The sequence below is a fragment of the Tenrec ecaudatus genome, chromosome X, assembly GCF_050624435.1.
Source record: "Tenrec ecaudatus isolate mTenEca1 chromosome X, mTenEca1.hap1, whole genome shotgun sequence".
NCBI classification, from domain to species: domain Eukaryota; kingdom Metazoa; phylum Chordata; class Mammalia; order Afrosoricida; family Tenrecidae; genus Tenrec; species Tenrec ecaudatus.
The window spans coordinates 166,974,982-167,002,817 of NC_134548.1; the positions used below are offsets into that span (position 1 = coordinate 166,974,982).

The 27,836-nt window shown below is 46.9% G+C and overlaps 1 protein-coding gene and 1 pseudogene across 2 annotated transcripts in view; one reads left to right on the forward strand and one right to left on the reverse strand.

Moving 5' to 3' along the window:
- Positions 1 to 27,632, forward strand: part of ABCD1 (ATP binding cassette subfamily D member 1) — a 31,482-nt gene extending 3,850 nt beyond the window's left edge. Inside the window, exons 3-11 of one of the 2 annotated variants that reach the window (XM_075538626.1) lie at positions 20,785 to 20,927; positions 21,004 to 21,172; positions 21,469 to 21,563; positions 21,972 to 22,117; positions 22,290 to 22,435; positions 22,817 to 22,901; positions 22,983 to 23,108; positions 23,197 to 23,429; positions 24,128 to 27,632. In XM_075538626.1, coding sequence (XP_075394741.1) covers positions 20,785 to 20,927; positions 21,004 to 21,172; positions 21,469 to 21,563; positions 21,972 to 22,117; positions 22,290 to 22,435; positions 22,817 to 22,901; positions 22,983 to 23,108; positions 23,197 to 23,429; positions 24,128 to 24,261 — 1,277 coding nt within the window. In that variant the 3' untranslated portion in view covers positions 24,262 to 27,632. Of the gene's footprint in view, positions 1 to 20,784; positions 20,928 to 21,003; positions 21,173 to 21,468; positions 21,564 to 21,971; positions 22,118 to 22,289; positions 22,436 to 22,816; positions 22,902 to 22,982; positions 23,109 to 23,196; positions 23,962 to 24,127 lie in introns of those variants that run through there. The other variant, XM_075538627.1, reaches the window with a different exon arrangement.
- Positions 11,711 to 12,346, reverse strand: LOC142434892 (large ribosomal subunit protein bL35m pseudogene; annotated as a pseudogene).
- Positions 27,633 to 27,836: the final 204 nt, after the last annotated feature.

Genomic DNA, 27,836 nt, shown 5'->3' on the forward strand with positions numbered 1-27,836 from the left:
AAACTTGGGTTAATCAACAGCTCCCTCCTCCCCAGAGCCCTGCTCACAGAGAACCAGTTTGCTCCAGTGCAGCCAGGCCCAGGACAGGCTGGATCTCGGGCTTTGGACATGTTGCTTTATCCAGTTGGTGCCATTCCTTAGGCACCTCCATACTCCCTTCATATTCATTTACCTTCTTCCATAGGCAGGCAGCCCTCAGAAACTGGGAGTCTGTCCCCAGCCCACCCCAGTGGCAGTGGCATGACGCTAGTACAAGGAACTCGGAAGATGCTGTCGGGTAAATGTTGGCCTGCTAACTGCAGGTCAGGGCTGCAAGCCTACAGCCACTCCTGGGGAGAAAGATGAAGGTGTCTGCTTCTGTAAAGACTGACAGGTTTGAGAACCATGTATGTGGCTGCTGTGCATCGGCATTGACTTAATGGCACTGGGTGTGGGTTTGGTAGCCTATCAAGTGTACAGCAGTGTTGTTGTTAGGTGCCATCAAGTCACCTCTGACCCATCCAACAGAACGGAAGTGCCCGGTCCTGTGTCACCCTCACAATTGTTCCTATGCCTGAGCCCGTGGTTGCAACCACTGGGTCAATCCATCTCCTTGTTTTAGTTGCTCCTCTACTTTACCAAGCATGATGGGCTTGTCCAGGGACCAGTCTCTCCTACTTACATGTCCAAAGTATGTGAGGCGAAGTCTCCCCCTCCTTGCCTCTGAGGAGCATTCTGGTTGTACTTCTCCCAAGCCAGATTGGTTTGCTGTTCTAGAAGTTCACCGTATTGTCAATGTTCTTTGACCAACACCATCATTCAAATACATCCATTCTTCTGTGATTTTCCTGATTCGTTGTTCAGCGTTCACATGCAGAATGTGTAATTTTAAAAACATTGACTGCTGCGCGTTAATTCTGAGTTATAGCTACCCTACAGGACAGAGTAGAACTGCCCCTGTGCGTTTCTGAGGCAGTCCATCTTTATGGGTGCTGACAGCCTCACCTCTCTCCCTTGAAGTATGAAAAGAATTGGAAATATTGTGAGAAGTTCCAGAGTGTGCCACAGAGACACAAAGTGAGCATGCACTATTGTGTTTCGTTTTGTATTTTTAAAGCACTGTCTGTGTCGGGGTGGGGGTGGGGAGCCCTCCATTTGCTGGCTCTTTGGAAACCTTCAAAGGAAACAAAGGGGAGACAATGTCAAGGAATTCAGGTAGAAAAGGAATGTTTGGAAACTGATTGTGGTAGCAATTGTACAATTCTGCTTGACATGATTGAACTGTGGGATGATATGACATAGATGTTAATGAAGAAAAAGAGGATACTTGTGTGGAGCGTAGAAGCTGAGTTTGTCAGAGGCTTTCTCATCAAAGATTGTCAGCCCTTTGACGGCCGGCCCCTCTCCTCTGTGCTCGGAAAAAATGATGGTTTATTGGTCCTTCCATTGTCATCTGCATTTTCTCTCTGAAGTCTTCTCTTCAGGCATCATGCAGTTATATTATACTGTCTTTAGATGTAGGTTTCTGATTCTTCTTTGAATAACACTCTTGGGGTAGTCCTGTTTTTCTAGAAAACCCTCCACCTTTATCTTTTTCATATGTGGCTTCTCTTCCATTCTGAACCTCCTGTGAGCCACATGCTGAGCCTTTCACCTTGTTCTTTGTCTCTTTAATCTCCTGGACTGCCTTCCGTCTGATAGTCTCTGGGCTGAATTCTAGGAGATATCTGATTATCACTAGGTCACTGATTTTCTCTTCCACTGTGTCCATTTTTAATTTTTAAAATTTCAGTGATAGGTGCCCCAGGGGAGGAAGACAGTAGTGCTCAGCTGCTCCCCCAAAGCTAAGTGGTTCGAACCCCCAGGCATTCCATGGGAGAAAACGGAGGCTGTCTGCAACCATCAAGATTGGCAGCCTTGGCTACCCAAAGGCACAGTTTTCTGCTGTCCTCTAGAATGGCCCTGAGTGGAACTGACTTGAGTTTCTCGGACACTACTTTTCTGATTCCATTGCATAGCTTCCTGTTGGCATCATTTATACAACTTTGTGTCCAGTTAATCACATTCTCCCTCACCCACAAGCTAAAGGTCTGGGAAGGCTGACATCTCCCTTTCTTTTCTGCTGCCCTCACTCCTGGCGAACTGTTTCCTTGTGTCCTTAATAACCGAACTTCTGTGAGAATCCTGTGTGGCCTAAATGGAAGGTGTCATTCACAGTGGATTTCAGCTTTTGTCCTAACCAATCACCCAAGGGGTAATTAACATTCCGAGGCCATTTTCATATTAGCTTTGCAGCTGGGGGAGGTTCCTGGACTCAGATCCATAAGGGGAGAGACTTTTAATTATACATTGGCAGGGAAACCCAGGCCGAAGCTGATGAAGCATCCTTGTCCCCTCTCTACATCTGGACTTCAAAGCATCCATTCTTTCTGGCACCTTCTCATCCTGCCCCTCACTTCCCTTCGAGCAGGACTCTGCTAAGAAACATGGTCTAGAGGGCCATTGGAGCGAGTGTGGTGGTGCATCCTGGTATGCAGGTATGGGCTGGGTGGCTTCCAGAAACCACAGTCTCTGAGTTTCTGCCTGGTGAACTCTCCATCGTGAGCTATGTGCCACTCAGGTCAGCCATCTGTATAAGTGCCCACGGGGCAGGATGGCATGGGAGGAGGGGCTGTTCATAAAGAGTGGCCTAAACTCGGGTGTGGCTTAAGGTGTCCTGGACCCTCTGGTGCCTCAGCCCTGCCCCCTTCCTTTCTAGTCCATTACCTTCATAAAGGTGACAACCCCCCACCTCTCTCCTTGTCCCACCCTGCAACCCCAGGGAGGCTTGTGCCTCAGGCCTTTGCTCATTCTGTGCTTCCCTACAACTCTCTCCCCACTGTCAACAGCCCAAGTCCTCTATCTCTGCGTGGTTTCTCACCTGTCTGCATGCCTAGGACCCTTTGGGCCCTGCTGTGGGCCCCATGCCTGGTGACAGCTTTGGTGCCATGAGCTGGCTGGAAAATACTTACCAGTGTGGGGAGATTTCTAGCAGCTTTGTGGTCCTGAACTCAGCGCTTTTGCGGGCACTAGTCCAGGATGCTCGTGGCCTGTGCTGGTTGGCACCTAGGTCTAGGGAAGGGGGAAGAGCTCCAGCCCAGTGGCCTTGCCAAGTCTCTGTTACCAGGTCTCTACTCTTAGCTGAGGACCCTTTTGTCCACAGCAGAGAAGTTGGGGGTGGGGACTGGGCAGAGATGACCCAGGAGGGGCTGCCAGATAAAGGGAACAGGAGAGAGGGCAGTAACTGACCATGCCTGCAGACACAGCCAAATGGCCAATGATTCACCCCCCACCCTCTGCTAAGTTGTATTTATTTAGTTGTTGTTGAGAACTTATCCAGCAAAGCACACGCTGACTTCAGTAGTTCAACAGTTGCTCCCTGTATAAATGTTCTACCTTGTGCAACTGTCTCATCTGCATTTGCCGAGTTTCCTACCCACCCCCCACCCAGTTCTAACCAAAGCTCAGGGCCCCTGGGGATCCTACCGAAGCATTCGAGCTGTTGTTGTCAATTTGATCCCATAGAAATAGTTGGTAAAAGAGCATAGCCCTCAAGGCAGACTTGCGTACTAGTGAAGCTGATTATAAAAAGACTTTAAGAAATATTTTTGATTTAGCTATAAAGATGATCTCAGGGCTTCCATAGTTCCAGAAAAATCTAGAATCCATGAGATTTTGCAAATCTGTTCTGTATGTCCTCCATTTGGGTCAGAATTCTTCTATGATCTTTGATTAAAAATTTGGTGATGTAGCGGGGTACCTTCTAGTTTTCCTGGCCTCCTGACAAAGGAGGGAACTGTTCATGGAGGTAATGCCACATATTCCTGCTTCCTCTGTTGCTCCAGGCTTATAGGGACCGTAGCTGACAACTTGGAAGGCCCCAGGACTCAACAATGAACCAGGAGGTAGAAGAGAAGCATAAACACCGTTACTAGGCCAGGAAACCATTACCCTAAACCTCCAAGCCAAGGAGCCAAATCCCACCAGGAGTATGTAGTTGGATATAAGCAGTCACAGCAGCTACTCTTTTTTGCCATTTTCTGGTCATTGTTGTTAATATATTATCACACAACTTGTGTCACTCTACCTTTTTATAGGTGGGTACCTGGGGGGATACAGAAAGATTTCTCCCAAGTAGTATTCCCCAAATATATGGCAAACCCAAGATGCTGCTTGCTGCACAGGGTAAATGACTGTACACTAGGAGGTCAATCAGAGTAAGTCAGAGGTTATTCTCCTTAAAGGGTATCAGCCATCTAGAACAACCAGACTGGATAGTCTGCCTCATCCTAAGTAGGGCCCACTCACTTCTGATACTGTTCCCTTGAAGGAAAGCCCGGAGGCAAGCCTGGGACCACTCAAGGATGACTAAGGTTAGGCTACTATACTGAGTCTAGGGTCCACCCATCTCGCCACATATGTACCCCTATTCCCTCCCCTTACTATTGCGTGTACACCCCTAGGTCATCTTCTTCCTATTGCTTGTACTGCCTATGTTACAACCGCTTCCTATGAAGTACATTGTTATCTGTAATCAGAGGGCTTGCATGCTCCCAAAGATTTATAAGCTTTGGTTAGAAATAAAACCTCACAAGAACTCTCTCCTGTGCTCCCGTCTCCCACCTCTACCTGTACCACCAAGAGTAGCTGAGGTAAGTAAGCATGCTACCATGAAATGTGTCTGACTTCTTTATTTACCCTCTCTCCCATCTCTCCTATTTCTCTCTGACTTTACTATAATCTATGTATATCTAAACTGCACAATTGCACCTACGGAACCCATGATTAGTTTTGGGGGGCTGGTTAGGCCCACAGGCACCTCATTGACAGCAATTATACCCATTAGCTATGTCGCCCTAACCTTAAGCAATGTGATATCTCCACACCCCCTACCACCCCCCAACCCCCCCACTGTTAACCTTCCTTGCCTCCCACCTACCTACCCCAAGTAACCACTAAAAACCTGGGGCTTTGAAACATTTGACTTTTCTGATCTTCTCATATAAGTGAAGTCATACAATATTGGTCCTTTTGTGATTGGCTTCTTGCACTCAGTATAGCATCCATACCGTAGCAGGTACCAGGACTTCAGGCCCCTGCTGACTAGCTGGATGCTCCTTGCCTTGTTTATCTGGTCCTCTGTTACTGCCCAGGTAGGTGGTGTCCACCTTTGGGCTGTTGTGAATTATGGACAATGGTGTACAAGTCTCTGAGTCAACTCAACTGGGTCACATGGTAGTCCTGCATGTAGTTTTCAGAGAAAACTCCCAGCTCTACCAGCCAGGGATCAGCATTTCTGTTTCCCCAGATCTTCACCAAGATTTCTCCATTTCACGGTTTTTTGCTTTTGTTGTAGATCTTAGCCAACCTAAGCAACAACAACAACAACGCCACTGCCATTGAGTCCGTTCTCGCTCACAGCGGTCATGTAGGACAGACTAGCATTGCGCCATAGGCTTTCCCAGGATGTCACAGCTTCATCTTGCAGAACAGCAGCCACCTTCTGGGTTGGCAGTGGATCACTTTAACTGCTGTGCCACCAGGGCTCCCTTTGCCATCCTAGTTGAAGGGATGCAGTAGCCCATTGGGGCCCTGGGTTTGCATCTCTGTGAGGCCTCAGGCTGCTGAGTAGTCTTGGTGTGTGGTGGCCACTGAAGTCACCAGCTGGTAGTGGGAGCCAGGCACCACCTAGTTCTTTTGGTCTCAGGGATGTGGAGACCCATGTTCGCAGGGTCCTTCCATTCATTAGACTAACAGTTTCCATGTGACTTCCCTCAATTTCCCTTACTCTTCTTGCCTGCAGACTGCGAGAGACTCGTGGCTGCATCGTAGATGGCTGTTCTCGGGCTTTTACGACCCCGGTCTTTGCTCACCCAAGTAGGAGGTAGCGCATTGTCTCTGTGGACTAACTGACCTTTCGTGCCTCCACAAACTGTGATCCTGGCCCCACCCTACCGCCCACCCCCAAGGCCAGGGACTCATTCCCTACAGGGAGAGTGTTCTGAAAAATAACACATTTCTGCGGAAATGCCGCACAAACCACGGCTTTGACCTGCACCCTCACAGTGCCACCAGTGTTTTTGTTTTAATAAATCATTTTATTGGGGGCTCTTATAACAATCATTACATCCATTGTGTCAAGCAAATTTGTACATTTGTTACCATCATCCTTTTCTAAACATTTGCTTTCTACTTGAGCCCTTGGTATCAGCTCCTCTTTTTTCCCTCCCCTGCCCTCAGAACCCTTGATAAAATATAAATTATTGTTTTCTTTTTTTTTCATGTTTAGCAAGCTTCATTGTTATTTTTAATCATTTTATTAGGGGCTCGTACAATGCTTATCACAATCCATACGTACATCCATTGTGTCAAGCACATTTGTACATTTGTTGCCATCATCATTCTCAAAACATTTGCTTTCTACTTGAGCCCTTGGTATCAGTTCCTCATTTTTCCCCTCCCTCCCTGTTCCCCCTTCCTCATGAACCCTTGATAACTTACAAGTCATTATTATTTTGTCATATCTTACACCATCCGCTGTCTCCCTTCACCCACGTTTCTGTTTTTCGTCCCCCTTGGGTGGGGTATACATCAGTCATCAATCCTTGTATTCAGTTTTCCTTTTCTCCCCCCCTCCACCTTCCCCTACCCTCATGGTATCGCTGCTCCCATTATTGGTCCTGAGGGTTTTCTCTGTCCTGGATTCTGTGGGTCCAGATGTCCTGTGCCAATAGCTTTTATCTGTACCAGTGCATATATTCTGGTCTAGCCAGGCTTGTAAGGTAGATAGTGGGCGGGGGTGGGGGGGGTAGGCAACGCATTAAAGAACTAGAGCAGTGGTTCTCAACCTGTGGGTCTCAACCCCTTTGGGGGTCAAACGACCCTTTCACATGGGGTCACCTAAGATCATCAAAAAACACATAAATATTTCACAATATAGAATTATATATTGTTTTGTGATTAATCACTATGCTTTATGTTCAATTTGTAACCATGAAACTACATCTTGCATAAGATATTTACATCATAATTCATAACAGTAGTAAAATGACAGTTATGAAGTAGCAACGAAAATAATTTTATGGTTGGGGATCACCATAACATGAGGAACAGTATTAAAAGGGTTGCGAGATTAGGAAGGTTGAGAACGACTGAACTAGGGGAATGTTGTGCATTTCATTGATGCTATACTGTACTCTGGCTGGCTGGTCCCTTCCTTGTGACGCTCCTTTGAGGGGATGGCCAATTGTCTACACATGGGCTTTGGGTCTCTACTCCAACCCACCTCGTTCACATCAATATGATTATTTGTTTTGGGATCACACAGTCTGGTGTGCTTCTTCCATGTGGACTTGGTTGCTTACCTACTAGATGACTGCTTGTTTATCTTCAAGCCTTTAAGATCCCAGATGCTATAGCTTTTCACAGCCAGGCATCATCAACTTTCTTCACCACATTTGCTTATGCATCCATTTTGTCTTCAGCAATCATGTCAGGAAGAAAGTTAGTGTCACAGAATGCCACAAAGTGTTCTTGCATTCAGGGAGTACTTGAGTACAGGTCCAAAGTCCAACTGCTACCTTAATACTTAACCTGTAAATAAATAAATATATATATATATATAATTATATAGACATACATTTACATATGTACATGCCTAAATCTATAACTCTATCAATGTCCTTTGCCTCCTAGTTCTTTCCTCTATTTCCTTTCACTTTCCTCCTGTCCCACTATTATGTTTGACCTTCATTTGACTTTCCACAATTCCTCTCAGCTACATTGCCCTTGATTGAACCCCACCAAGGCTTTCTATACCCTCCTTGCCATTGATTTTGATGTCTTGTTGTTCCCTTGTCCCTGGGTTTGTGGTTTACCCCTCCCTTTCCCCCACCTCTCCCTCTCCCCTGTCCCCCGGAACCATTGGTATTGTTGTTTTCTCTTTCTGATTGTTTATCTTGCCTTTTTTATATAGATAGACATGGAGGGAAAAAAAGAAGGAAGAAAAAAAGGGGGGAGGACTCTAAATAGTTCCAGGTCTGTCTATTGACTCTTATGTATATTTTCTGATCGAGTTTAATGAGGTGCCAGGCCCTGTCGTCTGAGTCTACTTTCAAGATTCCTCAGGGACTTCGTTGCCTTGTTCCCCTTGTTGCTCTGTTGCGCTCCCTACGTGCTTCACCCTGGTGTGTGTGTGAGGGGTCAGACTGGGTGAAATTCCCACACTGTGTCTCCAGTGCTGTCACCTGACAGCCCTGTGGGTCAGTGAGGGGGCATTGTATTTCATGGTGGGGCTGGCCGTATGGTCCTCTCTGTGCCTTGACAGCAGGAGTATGGTCCTCAAGGCTTGGTAGGCTAGGATGCGATTCATTCTGTCTCCCTCTCTCCCTCTCTCCCCTACTTAATTTGTTCCCATGTGGTCTGGGAGGACCCACCACTTTCCCTGGACTGTATCTTCAGGGCTGCCCTCTGTAGTGCAGTCTTCTGGGGAGGGGGTTGATGTAGCTGGGATTATTGGGGCCAGCCCTGCAGACCTCTCTGTTAGTTTGCTGCTTCTTACCAGTATGTTGCCCTCGAGGCTTGGCATATCAGGTTGAGATCTGGTCCCTCTCTCTGTTTCCTGTGGAGACTAAGCAATACCCTCCCTGTGGGTGGGTTAGTGCCCTGTCCACTGCCCCCCCACCCCAATATCCATGTCCTCTCACCCTTCCCCCTTTCCCTCTCCTTTTTAGTTGACTGCCATAGGCATCTCTGGGTTGGGTCTGACCCCTGCCAAAGTGTCTGGACCTTAGCCTGTGAATTTATGCATTCAGTGGCTTTTCCCCTATGTCCCTTGTGCTTTTTAAGCTTCACTCAGTGGACTCATGTTGTACTTGTCCTTTTGTGCTTGGCTTACTTCGCTTAGCATCATTTCCTACAACTCTTCCCGTGCAGCAATGTGCTTCATGCATTCACCACTGCATTTTAGAGATGCGTAGTTTTCCATGATGTGTATGTGCCAGAGTTTTTTAATCCATTCATTGGTTGATGGAAATTTGGTTTATTTCCAACTCTTTGAACTGCACCACAATGAACATTGGAGCACAGATGTCTGGCCGTGGTCTGTTTCTTACCTCTTCTGGGTATGTCTGTCCATGTCCCTAGTCATAGACCACTGCTATTGCGAGCTTACACATATTACAGTATTCACATCCAGTGCACTCCGTCTTCCCGACTCTATGCTTTTGTTGGGACCTCCCTCTTGTTATATATTACCTTCCCCTCCACCCATGTTATTACGGATCAAGCCTCTGGTGATTTGTGCCCCTGCCCCTCCCATCTGTAGTAACCATGGAGGAATACTTTGGGTATAAAAACCCTTTCTTGACTTTTTATAATTGTTGTCTTATATAATATCTGGCCTTTTGTGATTGGCTAATTTCACTCAGTATACTGCCCTCCCGGTTCATATAGATTATGAGGTGTATCACAGATTCATTTTTCAGGATTTTCTATATATAGGATCTATATAGAAAGTTGCTATGAGTCGGAATTGACTCGATGGCAGTGACTGAGAGTGATATATAGGATCATAGTACTTGTCAATAATAGAGATTATTTTACTTTTTTTCCAATCTGTGTACTTTTGTTTCTTTTTCTTGTTTTAATGCTCTGGCTAAGACTTCTAATACAATATTGAATAGAAGTAGTGAGAGTAGGTACCCTTGTCTTGCTACCGATTCCAAGGGGAAAGCTGTCAGTCTTTCTCCATTGAAAATAATGCTGGTGGCTGGCTTTTTATATCTGTCCTGAATCATATTGAAGGATTTCCCTTATATTCCAATCTTCTTTAAAGTTTTCATCATGAAAGGGTGTTGGATTGTATCAACTTTTTTCTACATCATTAGGAATGATCATATGGTGCTTTTCGTTTGTTCTACTAATGTGGTGTACTACCTTAAGTGACTGTCTAATGTTGAACCATCCCTGCATTCCTGGAATAAATCCTACTTGGTCAGTGTGTGTAATGCTTCCTATTATGCTTTGAGAGTCTGTTGGCCAGTGTTTTCCTAAGAATGTTGCTGCCATATTCATAAGAAATATTATCCTGTAGTTTGTTTTACTTGGAGTATCTTTCTCCAGTATTGGTATCAGGGTTGTTTTTGCTTCATAGAATGAATTAGGGAGTGTTCTTTCTCTGAAAAAGTTTCAATCATATTGGTATCATTTCTCCAAATATTTGATAGAATTCCCCAGTAAAGCCATCTAGTCCAAGATTTTTTTTTTAATCTGGTCTTGTAACTTGTCTGCTGAGGCTTTCTATTTCCTATTTCTTTTTTGTTTGTTTTTTTCTATTTCCTATTTCTATGGGTAGGCTGTGTGCTTTTAAGAATTGGTCCATTTCATCTAGTTATTCAGTTTATTGCCATGCAACTGGTCATACTATTCTGTTTGGTTATTATTATATAATAACAACATAATAAATGTTGCTCATTCCTGCACCATCCTTATAACCGTTGCTATGTTTTAGCACAGTGTTTCCCAAAGTAGGTGATACTGTCCCTTGGGACTGGGAAGGGGGGGGGGTGCTGGACCAATCCAAGGGGCTTAAAAGCAGTCACCTATATTTTATCATGGATTGTGACCTATAGTACAAAAGTTTTTCATGGCCAGTGGGGATTCTGAGTAATTTTTTTTTCTGAAAATGGGCCTGTAGTCCAACTAAGGTTTGGAACCTATATTTTAGCTTGCTGCAGCCGGGTGTCCATCTATCTCACTCAGGGTCTCTACTTTACCAAGCATGATATCCTTTTCCAGGGACTAGTCCCTCCTGGTAACATGTAAGACAAACTCAACATCCTCACTTCTAAGTATCATTCTGGTTGTGCTTTTTACAGGACAGATTTGTTCATTCTTCTGAGACCCCATGGTATATTCAATATTCTTTGCTAATACCTTAATTCAAAACCATCAATTCTTCTTCAGCCTTCCTTCTTCACTGTCCAGCTCTTGAATGACAAGGAGGTGATTAAAAATGCCACAGCTTGGATCAGGTGCCCCTTAGTCCTCAGAGTGACATTTTTGCTCTCTGACAAAATCTGCTGTTTTGCAGCAGATTTTCCCAATTCGATAAATCATCTGATTTCTTTTTTTTAATCACTTTATTGGGGGCTCGTACAATTTTTATCATAAGCCATGCATACATTCATTGTGTCAAGAACATGTACATTTGTTGCCGTCATCATTCTCAAAACATCTGATTTCTTCACTGCTGATTTCATGTGTGTTGATTGTAGATCCAAGTAAAATGAACTCCTTTGTAATGTCGGGCTTTGCTCTGCTTATATCATGGTGTCACATATTGATCCAGGTGTGAGGATTTTGATCTTCTTTGCATTGAGTTGTAGTCCAGACTGCAGGCTGCAATCCTTGATCTTCAACAGCAAGGGCCTCAGGTCCTCTTCACTTTCAGCAAGCCAGCTTGTGTCATCTGCATATTGCAGGTTGTGAATGAGCCTTCCTCTAATCCTATTTACAAATTTTTCTTCTTGTCAGCTTCTCTGATTATTTACTCGGTATACAGATTGAGTAAGTATGGTGAGAGGATTCAACTCTGACACATACCTTTCCTGATTTTTTTTTCTACTCCATTAAGTTTTAATGTTGTTTAGACAGGATTACATGTATCAGCTGGTACAGTTTACATCATCAAGTTACACTCATTCATCTTTGCAAAGACACACACATAAAGGGCACACACTCAGCAGCTGGGAAACATTCCCACTCCTCGGCTCTATACTTTCAGGTTTGTGCGATCATGGTAGAGCTTGTAAGGATCATTAGCATACCAGTTTCTCCTCTTCCAGAAAGATGTCGTCATCTTATTTAAGAGTTTGCTCTTGGTTTTATTGCAGAAGACAAACTCTCTCAAGCGTCTCTTCCTTGCAGCTGTCTTTTTCCACAGCTTTTTCTTATAGCCGACCCAAAGGCCAGAATGAAGTTGAAGAAACCGATATACGACAGCCTTGACAGTCTTTCTCTTTCCCTTTCTTATACTACAGTAAGTTAGAGTTCTGACTAGTAGCTTCAGGATACTAGGAAGCAAGGGACCCACCCTGTTGAGAATTGGTGCGGGCAGCCAGCACGGCAGGTTTCCCACAGGGGTAATCAGTCTGGGAGCAGAAGAAACAACTGGTGTTTGCAGCTGACTAAAATGTCGGGTGGACAATGCAGAGACAAGGCACGCATTCTTGGCACAGTTTTGATAGGCCGAAGATGCCAAAATACTCAAGGGTGGTAAGAATCCTGAAGCGGCTCTCACGGCCCCAGCCAAGGCCTGGGACACCATGCCGCCAGCCGCCCACAGTACGGCGGCCGCGCGGGGCCGGAAGCCCAGGGCCAGAAGCCACCTTTCCTGATTTGAAACCGTGCAGTAGACCCTTGTTTTGTTCCCACAACTGCCTTTTGATCCATGTACACGTTCTACCTGAGCACAATAAAGTGTTCTGGAATTTCCATTCTTCTCAGAGCTATCCACAGTCTGTTATGATCCGCACAGTTCAATCCCTTGGCATAGACCATAAAACACAAGCAAACATCTTTTTGGTAGTCTCTGCTTTCAGCCAAGACCCATCTGACATCAGCAATGATATATATCCTATGTTCCTTCCACATCCTCTTCTGAATCTGACCTGAACTTCTGGCAACTCTCTGTCATTTTACTACTGAGACAATTATTGGAAGACCTTTGGCAAAATTTTACTTGCATGTGATATCAATTATATTGTTCTATAATTTGAGCATGCTTTTGGGTCACCATTCTTTGGAATGACGAGATAGGGATCTCTTCCAGTCAGTTGGCCAAGGATCTGTCTTCCAAAGTTCCTGGCATAGCTGAGTGAGTGCTCCCAGTGCTTCATCAGCTTATTGATACATCGCCATTGGTATTGCATCAATTCATGGAGCCTGGTTTGTGGCTAATGCTTTCAATGCAGCTTGAGATTCTTCCTTCAGTATTACTGGTTCTTGCTCAAATGGTGGAATGTTGATTAGTGGTTTGGGTACTTTTTGGGGGATACTTTTTGTATTCTTTCTATCTTCTTTTGATACTTCCTACATCGTTCAATATTTTGCCCCTAGAACTTTTCAAGATTGCAAATCGAGGCTTGAAGTGTTTTCTTGAGTTCTTCCCATTTAAGACATGCTGAGCATGGTCTTCTTTTTGATTTTCCAACTCTAAGGCTATGCATATTTCATTATAATATGTTGCTTTGTTTTCTTGAGCTGCCCTTTGAAATTTCCTATTCAGCTCTTTGGCTTCCTCGTTTCTTCCATTTGCCTTAGCTATTCTATGAGTAAGAGCAAGTTTCTGAGGGAATCCAAGACAGATGAACCCCTCAGGACCAATAATGAGAGTAGTGGATACTGGGAGGGTGAAGGGAAGGTAGGGTAGAAAGAGGGAACCGATCACAAGAATCCACATATAACCCCCTCCCTGGGGGACGGACAACAGAAAAGTGGGTGAAGAGAGACGTTGGACAGTGTAAGACATGGAAAAATAATAATTTATAAGTTATCAAGGGTTCATGAGGGAGGTGGGGCAGGGAGGGAGGAGAAAAATGAAGAACTGATACCAAGGGTTCAAGTAGAAAGCAAATGTTTTGAGAATGATGCTGGCAACTAATGTACAAATGTGCTTGACCCAATGGATGTATGTATGAATTGTGATAAGAGTTGCACGAGCCCCCAATAAAGAGCAAGTTTCAGAGTCTCTTCTGACATCCCCTTTGATTTCTGTCAGGAGTGTTCAGTGCATTAAATCTGTTCTTGAGATGCTCTCAAAATTCAGGTGGAATAAACTCAAGGTCTTTAATTGGCACTTGTGGGCTTGTTTTAATTTTCTTCAGCTTTGACTGAACTTCCTTATGAGCAATTGAAGGTCTTTTCCACAGTTGGCCCCTGGTCTGTTTTTAGCTGCTGATATTGAGCTGCTCCATCATGTCTCCCCACAGATGTAATCAAATTCATTTCTGTGTATTCCATATGGTGAAGTCCACCTGCATGGTCATCTTTTGTGTTATTGAAAAATGGTATTTGCTATGAACAAGTCATTGGTCTTACAAAATTCTCTCACGGTATCTCCAGCTTCCTTTCTGCCACCAAAGTAATATTTTCCAACTATTATCTCTTCCTCTTTGTTCCCAATAATTATCCATGTATTTTGATTGCATGTTCGCTCAACTTCAGACTGAAGGCATTATTTGCTGCTGTTGTTACTACGTGGCATCTAGTTGATTCCAACCCATAGTGAGCCTATGCTCAACAGGACAAACCAATGTCCGGTCCCGCCCCAGCCTCACAGCTGTTTGTATGCTTGTGCCCATCGTTGCAGCCACTGTGCCAGTCCATATCATAGAGGGCTTTCCTCTTTGTCACCACCCTCCTACTTTGCCGAGCATGAGATCTTCTCCAGGGACCGGTCTCTCCTGGCAACATGGCCAAAGCATGTCAGATGCAGTCTCATCATCCTTCCTCGAAGGATCCCTCTGGCCGTACTTTTTTTTTTCTTTCTGGCCGTACTTTTTCCAAGACAGATCCATTTGTCCTTTGAGCAGTCCATGGGACTTTGAATATTCTTCTCCAGCACCACAATTTGAATGCATCGATTCTTTTTCAGTCTTGGACAATTTCAAATGTCCAACTCTCACATGCATATGAGACAACTGAAAAGACCATGGCTGGGGTCAGGCGCACCACAGTCCTCCAAGTAATATCCTTCCTTTTCAAGATTCTAGAGACGGCTTGGGCAGCAGATTTACCTACTGCAATACGTCTTTTGATCTCTTGACTGCAGCTTCTATGAGCATTGATTGTGGATCCAAGCGAGACAAAATTCTTGACACCTTCAGCTTTTTCTCCATTCATCATAAAGTTACCTAGTGGTTCAGTGGTGAGGATTTTGGTCATCTTTACATTGAGTTGTCATTCATACTGAAGGCTGCAATCCTTGATCTTCATCAGCAAGTGCCTGAAGTCCTCCTCACTTTCGGCAAGTAAGGTTGTGTCACCTGCGTTGCAATAAGGTTGTTAACAAGCCTTCCTCTGATCCTGATGACACAGTCTTCCTCATACAAAATAGTTTATCTGATTATGTACACAGTATACAGATTAAACAAGTATGGTAAAGGATACAACCCTGACATCCACCTTTAAAATCATGACACGTGATTTTAAACCATGCAGTAGTCCTTTGTTGTGTTCACACAACTCCCTTTTGATCCATGTAGAAGTTCCACCGGAGCACAATGAAGTGTTCTGGAATCCCCATTCTTCTCAAGGCTATCTCACACTTTTTAATGATCCACACAGTTGAATGCCTTGGCATAGTCAATAAAAAAACAAGTAAACATCTTTCTAGTGTTCTCTGGTTTTAGCCAGGATCTATCTGATATCAGCAATGATATCCCTTGTTGCATATCCTCCTCGGAACCTGGCCTCAACCTCTGGCAATATGCTGTTGCAACTGTTGTTAGATGATATTCAGCAAAATTTTATTTGCACAGGATATCAATTCTATTGTTCTATAACTTAAATAGAATGTTGGGTCACCTTTCTTTGGAATGGGTACAAATATGGATCTCTTCCAGTCAGTTGACCAACATTCCAAAACGTTTGTAGACTTCTTCAATTTCTTCAATCATGAGCTTTAGTGATTGGTGCATACATTTGAAGACTAGTTGTATTGATTGGATTTCCTTGAAGGTGGATAGATAATAATCCTATCACAGACAGCAGTGTACTTCACAATAGATCTTGAAATGTCCTTTTTGACTCTGAATGCAATGTTGTTCCTCTTGATTGTCATTACTACAATAGTAAGCCAGTTCTCTTATTCAAATAGCTAATACCAGTCCATTTCAGCTCAGTAATGCCTAAGATATTGATGTTTATGAGTTCTATTTCATTTGTGATGACTTCCAATTTTCCTACACTCATACTTCATACATTCCAAGTTCCGACTATTAGTATATTTTTGCAGGCGTTTCTCCTTAGCGTGAGTCGTGCCCCATCAGCAAAGGAAGATCCTGAAGGCTCCACGCCCACAGGCTTGACTCCATTCACGCCACCCTGGTTGACTTCACACTGAGACAGCAGCTCCTACTCAGTCACATCTTCAGTGCCCTCTGACCCAAGGGGCCCATCCTCCGGCAACTGTGTTCGCCAATATTTTGCTTCCATTCATTAGACCTTCAGTGTCTGATAGTACTTCACAGCTATTCACAAGGTTTTCAGTGGCTCCTTCTTCCAAAGTGAGGAGCTGAGTCCTTTTCCTTTGTCTGTTCTTAGTCTGGAAGCTCTGCTGAAACCTGGTCACTTTGGGTGACCCTGCAGGGCATTTGAAATTCCAGTGACATAAGTTTCCAGCATCACAGCAACACGCAAGCCACCACAGTATGACAAACTGACAGACAAGTGGTGATGATTGGTAATAGTGTGTCATATCATTTCTTTGGGGTCAGTTGTAATATATCCCCCCCTTTTTAAATAATTTGCATATTTTCTTTATCGGTCTACCTAAAGCTTTGTCAATGTGACCAGAGTCAACTGGTCGTTTTATCCACTCTCTCTATTGTTTTCCCATCTTTATTTCTTTGTGTTCTGAGAGGGTTCATTCTTCTCTTTCTAGTTCCTGGATTTGTTGAGTTTGCCTGTGAGCTTAAGACCTTTCTTCTTCTTTTGTTTCCTTCTTTTGGAATGTAGGCCTTTGTTGCTCTGAGTACTGCCTTCGCTGCATCCCATGTTTTGTTGCTTTTGCTTTCATTTTCATTGGACTCAAAAGGATTTGTGATGTCTGTTTTGATTGCTTCCTCTATCCATTGGTCTTTAATAGTGTATTGTTTAATTTCCATGTTTGTGTGTTTTCAAGGGGTTGGGGTGTGTGTTTCTGTTATGAATTTCTACCTTTGCTCCATTGTGGTCAATGAAAATACTATTTCATTGCCTTGTGGCCTCCAAAATTTTTGAGGAAAATTAACCTTTATTTGGTATTTCAAATGCTCAGCAGGGTCACCCAAAGTGACCATATCTTTTAAGTCTCTCTCTCTCTCTTTCTCTCTCTCTCTCTCTCTCTCTCTCTCTCTCTCTCACACACACACACACACACACACACACACATACACACACACACACACACACACAAAGCTTTCAGAATTTTCCTTTTAGCTTTGATTTTTTATAACCTCACTATGCTGTGTCTTGGAGTAGCTCTTTTGGGGCTTATGCTGCTTTGGGATTTTGTAAATTCATGTCCTTCATTAGATTGGGCAAATTTTCTACCATTAGTTTGTCAAATGTTCTTTCTGTCCCACACCCCCTTCTGGAGCCCCCATGATGTGTGTGTTATTTCCCTCGTGACCACTTGCCTGTCATTTTGTGGTGCTGTGGTGGCTTGAGTGGAGCTGTGATGCCGGGAACTATGTCACTGATATTTCTAGTGCCAGCAGGGTCACCCAACGTGAGCAGGTTTCAACAGAACTTCCAGATTAAGAGCAGACCATGAGGAAGGGCTCAGCAGCCCCTTTTGGAGGAAGCAGCCACTGCAAACCTTACACAGAGCATAGAAACAGTGTCGGAAGCTCAAGGCTTAATGGATGGAAGTAGAAAATTGTCTGAGGCAGTGCCTGAGGACGGACCCTTTGGGCCGGAAAGTACTTGAAATGTGACTGGGGAGGAGCCGCCTTCTCAAAATAGAGTCAACCATGGTGACGTGAATGGGACTGGTCTCACCTGATAACATGTCCCCAGCATATAAGACAAAGTCTTATAGCAGTCCATGGTCCTTTCAAAATTCTCCTCCAGCGTTTCTGATTCAGAGTCCAACTTTCACATGCATGTGAGGCCATTGAAAATACCATGGCTGGAGTCAGGCGCACCTCAGGCCTCAAAATAACATGCTTCCTTTTCAATATCCTAAAGAGCTTTGCTTGCGGATCCAAGCAAGATGTAATCCTTGACAGTGCCAATCTGTTCTCCATTTATCATAATGCGACCCACTGGTGCAGTTGTGAGGACAACCACTCACCTACGTTCTGTGTCCATGGCCTTGCCTGTTCTGCACAGTTCAGATCAGTGGACTCAGGGCCTAGGGAGCCTTCTGTGTCTGACTGCTTTCACTCAGCATAAGACTCTCGAGGTTCATCTCAGAACTCCATTGTGCTAGATGGTGGAGGAATGTTCCACCGGGTGTCCGCGCATCATTGCCGTTGTCCATTCATGTACTGGTGGCCACTGGGTGGGTGCTACCTTTGGGCTACTGTGTAAACTGCTGCCCTGAGCATCCAGGTATGCGTATGTGTTTGCAGTCATCTTGGATGGGGGGGAAGGGGTGCAGAATGGAACTCTGTTTTTATCAGATAGAGGCCCTGCCAGACTGCCCTCCGGCCACAGCCACCCACTTGACCACCCCCACCCCACCAAAGCAGTTTGGGGAGGGTTCCTTTCATTTCTCCTCCACCTCAGCCAATACTTATTATCTGTTTTGTTTGGTTTTGATTTTAATAGCCATCCCAGTGGGTGGGAAGTGGCATCTCGTAGAGTTTGGGATTTGCATTTTGTTTAATGACTGATGCTTGATGCGATTAGATTTTCATGTGCTTACTTGCCATTTGTAAATCTTTTCTGGAGAGACACCTTTCAGATCCTCTACGTACATTTTAATGGGCTTGTCATTTTAATATGGAGTTGCAACACTTCTTATATTTCAGATGTCTGAGTGGCAAACATTGTCTCCCAGTTCCGTGGACTATCTGTTTACATTACTGATAGTGACCTTTGAAACAAACGTTTCCAATTTTTATGAAGTCTAGTCTATCTTGCTTGTAAATTTGGTATCCAGTCTAAGAAGCCATTGTCAAATCCAAGGTCATAAAGTTGGTTTTTTTGGTTTTGTTTCTTTCCGTTTCACTCCTTTATCTTACTTTTTTAAAAACAGTTTTTTTGTTGCTTCATCCACTTGTCATACAATTCAATAATTCAGTCATTTCAAGAAGAATTGTACAGTCATCATGACAGTCAATTCTAGAACATTTTCTTCTTCCTTGTACTCATTGTTATTTGTGTAATTAAAAATATTTTATTAAAAATCATTTAATGCTAAACCATTCGTAGACAACCTGCTTCTGGGTCGGGGTTTCGTACGTAGCAGAGCAGCTCCCTCGCTGCGATCTATTGAAAGTCAGCCCTCGACACAAGGGTTTGAAAAAGAAAAAAAAATCATTTAACTGGGGGCTCATACAACTTATCACAATCCATCCATCCATCCATTGTGTCAAGCCCATTTGTACAATTGTTGCCATCATCATTCTCAAAACATTTGCTTTCTACTTGAGCCCTTGGTATCAGCTTCTCACTTTTCCCCCCTCCATTCCCTGCCCTCCCTCCCTCATGAACCCTTGATAATTTTTTAAAATCATTTTATTGGGGGCTCATACAACTCTTATCACAATCCATATATACATCAATTGTGTAAAGCACATTTGTACATTCTTTGCCCTCATCAGTCTCAAAACATTTGCTCTCCACTTAAACCTTTGGCCTCAGCTTCTCATTTAACCCCCTCCCTCCCCACTCTCCCCTCCCTCATGAACCTTTGATAATTTATAAATTATTATTTTGTCATATCTTGAACCCTTGATAATTTATAGTTTTTTTTCATGTTTTACACTGAACGATGTCTCCCTTTACCCACTTTTCTGTTGTCCCTCCCCATGGGAGGGGGGTTATAGTTAGATCATTGTGATCGGTTCCCCCTATCTCCTCCCACCTTCCCCTTCCCCTCCTGGTATGGCTACTTTCAACATTGGTCCTGAGGGGTCGTGTAATTTTTTAACTGTGGCAAAAGTATGCAGAACCAAACATTCTCCAATTCAACACTTGTACAGGTATAATTCAGTGCCATTGATTATATTCTTCGTGTGTGTGACCATTATTGATATCCTTGTCCAAATGTCTTTCTTTCTCTTATCACAATCCATACATACATCAGTTGTGCAAAGTACATTTGTACATTCATTGCCCTCAGCATTCTCAAAACATTTGCTCTCCACCTAAGCCCCTGGCATCAGCTCCTGATTTTCCCCCCTCCCTCCCTGCTCCCTCCTCCCTCATGAACCCTTGATAATTTATAAATTATTATTTTGTCATCTCTTGTCCTGTCCAATGTCTCCCTTCACCCACTTTTCTGTTGTCTGTCCCCCACCTTTTTTCTTTCTTTCTATTTTATTCCGCCAAGCCTGTTCCCTTGGCTGTGGTTTCGCTGGATAGTAGGTAGGGACAGTGGGAATCTCGTTCATCCATTCATGCGCATCACTAATTAGATGACGAGGCATTTGGCTACCTTAAGAGAGTCATCGTTACTCCCGCCGTTTACCCACAGGTCATTGAATTTCTTCACTTTGACACTCAGTGCACTGGGCAGAAATCACATCGCGTAAACACCCGCCGTGGGCCTTCGCGAGCCCCACCTTTTTTCTTAGATGATTTTTTTTTTGGTTGTGAATCAGGTGCAGACAGGGCCATAAAAATTTACACCTCCATTTTCTTCTCAGACTTGTACAGTCGTGGTGTACTTACATTTAGGCCTATGGTCCATTTTGAATTCTTTTCTGTGTAAGGTGTGAGGTAGGGGTCCATCTAGTTATCACAACACCATGTTCGAAAGACTGTTCCTTCCCCATAGTGGCTCACTTTGGACTTTCCATTGTCACCACTCCCTTTTGACCTCAACAGAAGCAGAGGCAGTAAAGAAGGCGACCATGAAGAATAAAGAGGAGGAGCTGGTGAGTGAGCGCACCGAAGCCTTCACCATTGCCCGAAATCTCCTCACCGCTGCTGCTGACGCTATCGAGCGCATCATGTCATCCTACAAGGAGGTAGCCCTGCTTCTGCTCACCCGCCATGCCCCTCTCCTTTTCATGGGCAGCGATGAACCTGGTGGCCTCCTCACAGGTGACAGAGCTGGCTGGCTACACAGCCCGGGTCCATGAGATGTTCCAGGTCTTTGATGATGTCCAGCACTGTCGTTTCAAGAGGCCTGGGGAGCTGGAGGATTCCTCCGTGCGGCCTGGAGCTGTGATGCGCCCCGGTGTTCGTGTGGAGGGATCCTTGAAGATCCGAGGTGAGGGTTCAGTCTCAGGAGGGGCAAGCTGGCTGGCAGCTCACTGAGGCCTCCCCTACAGGGAGTGGGACTGCAGGGAGGGTTTGGGACAGAGGTGGGGCGGTTGCTGTCCTCGGGTGCCCTGGACTGCATTTCTCTTTGCCAGACAGGGGAACGAGGTTGCTGCAGGGAGCCACACAGCTACCAACGTCACCCCAGAGCCCAGGCTGTGTCTGAGCACAAGTAGTCTGGTGGGAGTCGGGGGCTGCAGAGTGGCTCAGGGGCCCACAAAGCCCCTCTTGGTGTCCTTTCTCCAGGCCAGGTGGTGGACGTGGAGCAGGGCATTATCTGCGAGAACATCCCCATCATCACTCCCACCGGAGAGGTGGTGGTGGCCAGCCTCAACATCAGGGTAGGCGGGCATTGCAGGAGGGCTGGCACCCAGGCAGGCTTCCTGAAGCCGCTGTCCCCAGCTTGATGTGGCAAGTGGGCCAAGGTCTAGGGGCAAGACGAGCGTGGCTCGGACTTTGTTCTGATAAAAAGCTTGGCTTAGTCTGCCTTGCCCCTCGCAGAGGCCCAGCTCAGGCGTTCCCTCGGCTTCAGCGCTGTTCTTGCCAGCCTGTGAGAGGAATCCCAGTCCCCTAAGCCACCCACATGGCCCCCCCCCACTTCAAGAGAATGTGGGTGGAGCCAGGGTCATTCGTCTCCTCTTTGATGTCAGTCCCTGGGGAGGGTGACTCTGACCATTCAGGCCCCTGGAGCATGCCCCCTGGAGCCCCCCACCAGGGAGGGTGGACCCAAGACTGTGTCCCACCTGCAGGTGGAGGAGGGCATGCACCTGCTCATCACAGGCCCCAACGGCTGCGGCAAAAGCTCACTGTTCCGCATCCTAGGCGGGCTGTGGCCGACCTATGGGGGTGTGCTCTACAAGCCCCCACCCCAGCGCATGTTCTACATCCCACAGAGGTAAGCAGCAACCACCCTCTGCCCCCCACTCCAGCCATCATGTGTGTGTGCATGCCCATGTGGTGTGTGTATGCGTGCGTGCACATGTCGGTGTTAGTGCCCATGGTGCATCTGCAGTTTCATGTCCGCCTGGCCAGCGCCAGTACAACCCTTTGACCCCTGTGCCCTTCAGGCCCTACATGTCGGTGGGCTCACTGCGAGAACAGATCATCTACCCGGACTCGGTGGACGACATGCTCAGGAAGGGCTACTCGGAGCAGCACCTGGAGGCCATCCTGGACATCGTTCACCTGCACCACATCCTCCAGCGGGAGGGAGGTAGGGAGGCTCGGGCCACACAAGTGATAGGAGCCCCTAAAAGCCCTGGGACTTGCTGGGACAGAAGTGTGGTGAGCCACAGACCCCACGTGGCTGGTTGAAGGCCCTCACAGGTGATGCACCTGAGAGAGGCAGGCACAGCTGGTGGGGGGGGGCCTCCCTTCCCCAGGTCACCTCTGGGTGACACCCCACTGGCCAGGATTTAGTTACATAGTCCCACTGTAGGAACGGGTCAGCTGTGGGACCTTCTCATCTCATCCCCACAGCCCTGATAGGCCAGCCCATTCCCCAGCCTGTGCTGGCCTGGAGGCAAACACTGGACAGCCCAGGGTGATCAGCACCCCCCCTCCCCCGCACCAACACGCTTGGCCCTCTCCCCAGGTTGGGAGGCCGTGTGTGACTGGAAGGACGTGCTGTCTGGTGGCGAGAAGCAGAGGATTGGCATGGCACGCATGTTCTACCACAAGTAGGTGGACGGAAGGCAATGGGGCTGGGGGGGCCACGTGGGATGGCCCTCAGGCTGCCATGGGGCTCCCTCCACCCCCAGGCCTAAGTACGCCCTCCTGGATGAGTGTACCAGCGCCGTCAGCATCGACGTGGAGGGCAAGATCTTCCAGGCTGCCAAGGACGCAGGCATCGCCCTCCTCTCTATCACCCACCGCCCTTCCCTGTGGTAGGTGCCCTCAACCCATCACACCCCACCCCCGCCCCAACTGCCTTCCACTGGCTAGCCAGGCAGCCTTAGCCCTTCTCCTGTCCAGGAAGTACCACACTCACTTGCTGCAGTTCGATGGAGAGGGCGGCTGGAAGTTTGAGAAGCTGGACTCAGCGGCTCGCCTGAGCCTAACCGAAGAGAAGCAACGGCTTGAGCAGCAGCTAGCGGGGATCCCCAAGATGCAGCAGCGCTTGCAGGAGCTCTGCCAAATCTTGGGCGAGGCAGCCACCTCCAGGTCACCCCTGGCCTCCAGCCCCGCAGGACCTGGGCTTCCCCCAGGTATCACCACCTGAATCGGCGCCCCAACTCTGGGCCCTCGGCCCCCTCCCCTCCCCTGATCATATGAAGGAAATAACAGCCCCCCCACCCCCGCCACCCATCCCTGCACGCCTCTTCCCTCCCTGTGCACCCCTCCCCGAGCCCATGTCCCTGGGCTCCACTGCTGACCGAAAGGTGCCTTGGAAGAAAAACCTGGCATTTGACTTCCAAAAAGAAAAGTCAGCCGTTGAAACCCTATGGAGCAGAGCTGTTCTCTGCCCTTGCGGCACCACAAGTCAGTAACTGTGGCCTGTTAGTGGAGTTGGTCCCTTATTTTCCTTTGGGGCCCAGTGAGCAGGCAGGGTATATGCGAGCCTGAGACCTAAGTCCCCGCTCCATCTACCCTTTTGTCCCTCGAAGACCCTGTGCCCCATCAACCCAGCAGAAGCCTGGCCAAATCATGCCCTCGGAGGAAGGACGCAGCATTGGCTGCCAAACACGACAGGATTGGAGCTGGGCCTGGCTCGGTCCCGAGCCTTCTCTTATTCTAAAACCTAATTTATTTGAATCTTGGTTTGTATATGTCCTAACTGCCTATGTGAGCTTCCTGCCAGTGGGGGAGGCAAGACCAGGCAGGAATCCACCCGGTGCCAAACCCACAGCCCCTGGACATCACTGCTCTGCCAGTCTACACTGCCAGCTGCCCACTGTGGTTCCAGGTGCCGTGAGTGAGGGTCCCAGTGTTCCCAGCTCAGTGCCAAAGAGGGGTCTGCTGGAGGTACTGTTGTGCCAAGCCAACCCTCACCAGAAGAAGGGGACCCCACTGCCGCCGTGTGCCTTTACTGGCCCCTGAACCCCCGGACCAGGGGCCTCCCTCAGTCCCCTCAGTAAAAAGCAGCCATGAAAAAATCTCCCTGCCTCTGTCTGTGGGGTATGGGAGGGAGGGGCATCTAGGCTGAGAGCTGGGGAAGTGGTTGGGGGACTGTTCTAGAACTTCAAGAACAGGGAGCTAGCTGCTTGTGCCAAGGCCCACAGTGCTGATGAACGCCCCTCAGGCAACCCGAGCCATCACTGAGGCAGAGCCAGCACTTATTGCAGCACTGTTCCCCGGTGACCCAAGGCGGTGGTAACCCGAGGGCAGTCAACACCCGGCCTCCCAGGGGCTGATAGACAGTGGTCGTGGTGTTAGCTGCTATTGACTTGGTCCCCGTCTCATGTACCCCACATTTAAACACTGCCCGGTCCTGCACTAGTCACAGAATGCTTGTTCTGATCCAGTTGTTTTGCTCCATAGTTTTCATGGGCTGATTTTTGGAAAGAGAGTGCCAAGTCTTTCTTCCTGGTCTTAGTCCGGAAGCTTTGCTGAAACCTGTTCAGCATCATAGCAACACTCTAGCCTCCACTGACAGATGGTGACTGTGTCTGAGGTGCCTTGGGCAGGAATCAGACCTCAGACTCTTGCATGGAGAGCAAGACTATCACCCCGGAGCCCCCAGTGCCCTCGAAGTCAGTATGTCTCTTGCTGAAGCAGCAGTAGCAAGGTGGTTCGGAGGGCTGCCTCCCTGCGCTAGGCTGCAACAGATGGGAGGAGTGCTGGCCAGAAGACAGCCAGGGGAGAGCAATCAATGCTGAACCTTTACGGAAACCCACACGCTTCTATGTCCCAAAACAGGTCTCAGCAAATATGGAAAAGATTTGATATCATGTACAGCAAACTCTCAAAAGACAGCAAAGTGAAATAAGGAGTTGATCATAAAACTAAAAGAAGCCCCCCTGCCCCCGATATATTAGAAACTTTTAAACTACATTGGCCAATAACTCCCCTGTTCAAAATGTATAATAAAACTTTTAAAACACCTAGAGTGGATCTAAATGAACACTACAGATGAAAGCGCACAGGCAAGCACTCAGGCGGGACTTGTGCAGAAACAGATGAACTCCAACTCAGGGCATTTCAAAACCAGAATAAAATGCACACACAGCATAGAAAGAGGGAAATTGTAAAGAAACCAGGACTTAATGAGAAGGAGGAAGAAAGACTGGCTCCTTGGAAATAAAATTAACAGATGTCTCCCAAGAGTGACAGGGGAGCACATACAAAGCCACCGCCTCCCTCGGGAGACCGCTTTCCCATCTGGAGAGGGGACAGCAGGGGGCCGTGTGAACCTTAAAGCAGGCACAACTTAGGAGGCACAGATGGAAGCAGAGGCGTGTGCCAGGATTCTTTATTGGTTAAGAAGATAGGTCGAATGTGCTGGACACAAATGATGTATGTACAGATTGTGAAAAGAGTTGTATGAGCCCCTAATAAAATGATTATTAAAAACAAGAAGCTAGGTCGATAAGCAGATTCCCTTTGAGAAGTTGAAGTCCCAAATCTATAGGTCAGGTGACTAGGCTGGAGATCCCAGCAGTCTTGTGCTCCAATCCATAGGTCCGACAGAGGCGGGAGAGAGGAATTCCAGCCAGCTGGCTGTACGGCCATAAAGAGTTCCAGTCTGAAAACCCACGGAGACCATTCTGCCCTGTCTTCTAGGACCGCTGTGAGAATCCACTCGATAGCAGGCAGTTTGGAATTTGGCCTGGTTGACAGACTGGAGGCAGGACGCTCCCTGGGAAGCCTCTGGCTTTGCTATTTAGGCGCTCACTCACTCACATGTCCTTCCCTTAGAGTTCACGGATTGGAAATGTTAACTGCAGTCACAGAATACCTTCTCAGCAGGCCAAGTCAAGTCCAACCTAAAAAGAGCCCCCACAGAGATCTTCAGCCGGACTCCGTGCTCTTGTGACAGGGCAGCAGCTCACTAGTCAATGACCCAGTGGCAGATTCCCCCATCAGCCCCCAGAGCCCCACTCTTAAAAATAAGAAACCACCCATCCGAGAGGAAACTGGAGAAACAGAACATCTGGCAGCCACGTCTTACAAGACAGTGCCTTTATAAGATCAGGCCCAAAGCCACGTGGTTGCAGAGAGTTAAAAAGAGCTCTGGAAATAATAACTATGAGCGCAGCGAAAGGATGGTTTTAAATTGTTGGCTTGGAAGCTGATGTTGAAGGAAATCTCACAAGAAGTGCAAACATGCACAGAAGAAATGGAAAACAGCAAAGGAAAGCAGAGTCCCTTCAAAAAGGTTCCAGTTTTCAACACAGCTACCAAAGGTGGAGCTGGCCCGTGCTTCCTTTGTATTTTTCACCAGAAGAAAACCCAGACTGTTCCCAGCACCTGGGAGACTGAGGCGACTTGGAGGCTTCCGGGTGGTGGGAATATTCTGGTCTCCAGCTGACAGCAGTGCTCCTGGGTAGCACTTCATCAGCATTCTTTCGACAATTCATGTGAGTTAAATGAATGTGCTCCTCCACCGACAGAACTATAGGAGAGCACACAGCCCAGCAGACAACCGTCCCGTCCGTCAGGCGTTCCTGGCCTGCTTCATGTGGTGCCGTCATCTTCACAGTCTTCTCCCATGTCATCCCACCGCCACTACCTTCCAATCCATTTATTTAAAGCAACAACCAAGACCCTCTTTCCCTTGCACTCTTGTGAGGAGCGCGGCAATGACCCTTGGTCTACCTGGGTCTGTCTGTGCCGGTGGCTGCTTCCAGGGTTTTCGGATCCATGCCTCTGACTGGAATTGTTGCGTCAGATGGTACTTCTCCCTGCCCTCAAGTCCACTCTGACTCACAGCAACCCCACAGGACAGGGTCGAACTGCCCCTGGGGTTTTCTGAGATGGCAACTCTTTCTAGGAGAAAGCCCTGTCTTTCTCCTAAGGAGCCACTGATGATTTCAAACGGCCAACCTTGTGGCTCGCAGCCCCATGTGGAACCACTACACCACCAGGGCTCCCTTTTCCCCATACCAGCTCTGCCAATTCACAATCCTCGCCAGCAGCTAGCAGTTTTGTCATCGTTATTCTACTGGGAATAAAATGGTATCTCACTGCGGTTTTGCTTTCCATCTCCCTAAGGGCTAATGGGAGGAGCCCTCCTGGAAAAGTGGGTTACGCATTGAGCTGCTGCTGGCAAAGGCAACAGTTCAAACTCACCAGCTGCTCCTCCGGAGAAAGGTGTGGCTGTCTACCCCCATAAAGACCGAAAGTCTCAGAAAGTGAGTGTTTGGAGAATGCTGAGGGCAGCAAATGTACACATGTGCTTGACACAATGGACAGATGCATGAATTGTGATAAGAGTTGTACCAGCCCCCAATAAACTGATTTTAAAAAATCGAAAGTCTCAGAAACCCAAAGGGGCACTTCTACTCTGTCCTATAGGGTCACGATGAGTTGGAGTCAACTTGATGGCTCTGGGTTTCTTTGTTTGTTTGGAATGGAATGGCTAAGGAGTATGCAGTGGCACTAGTAGGTAAGTGTTGGATGGCTGACCACAGGGTCAGTGGTTCAAACCCAGCAACCACTTCAAGGGACAAAGA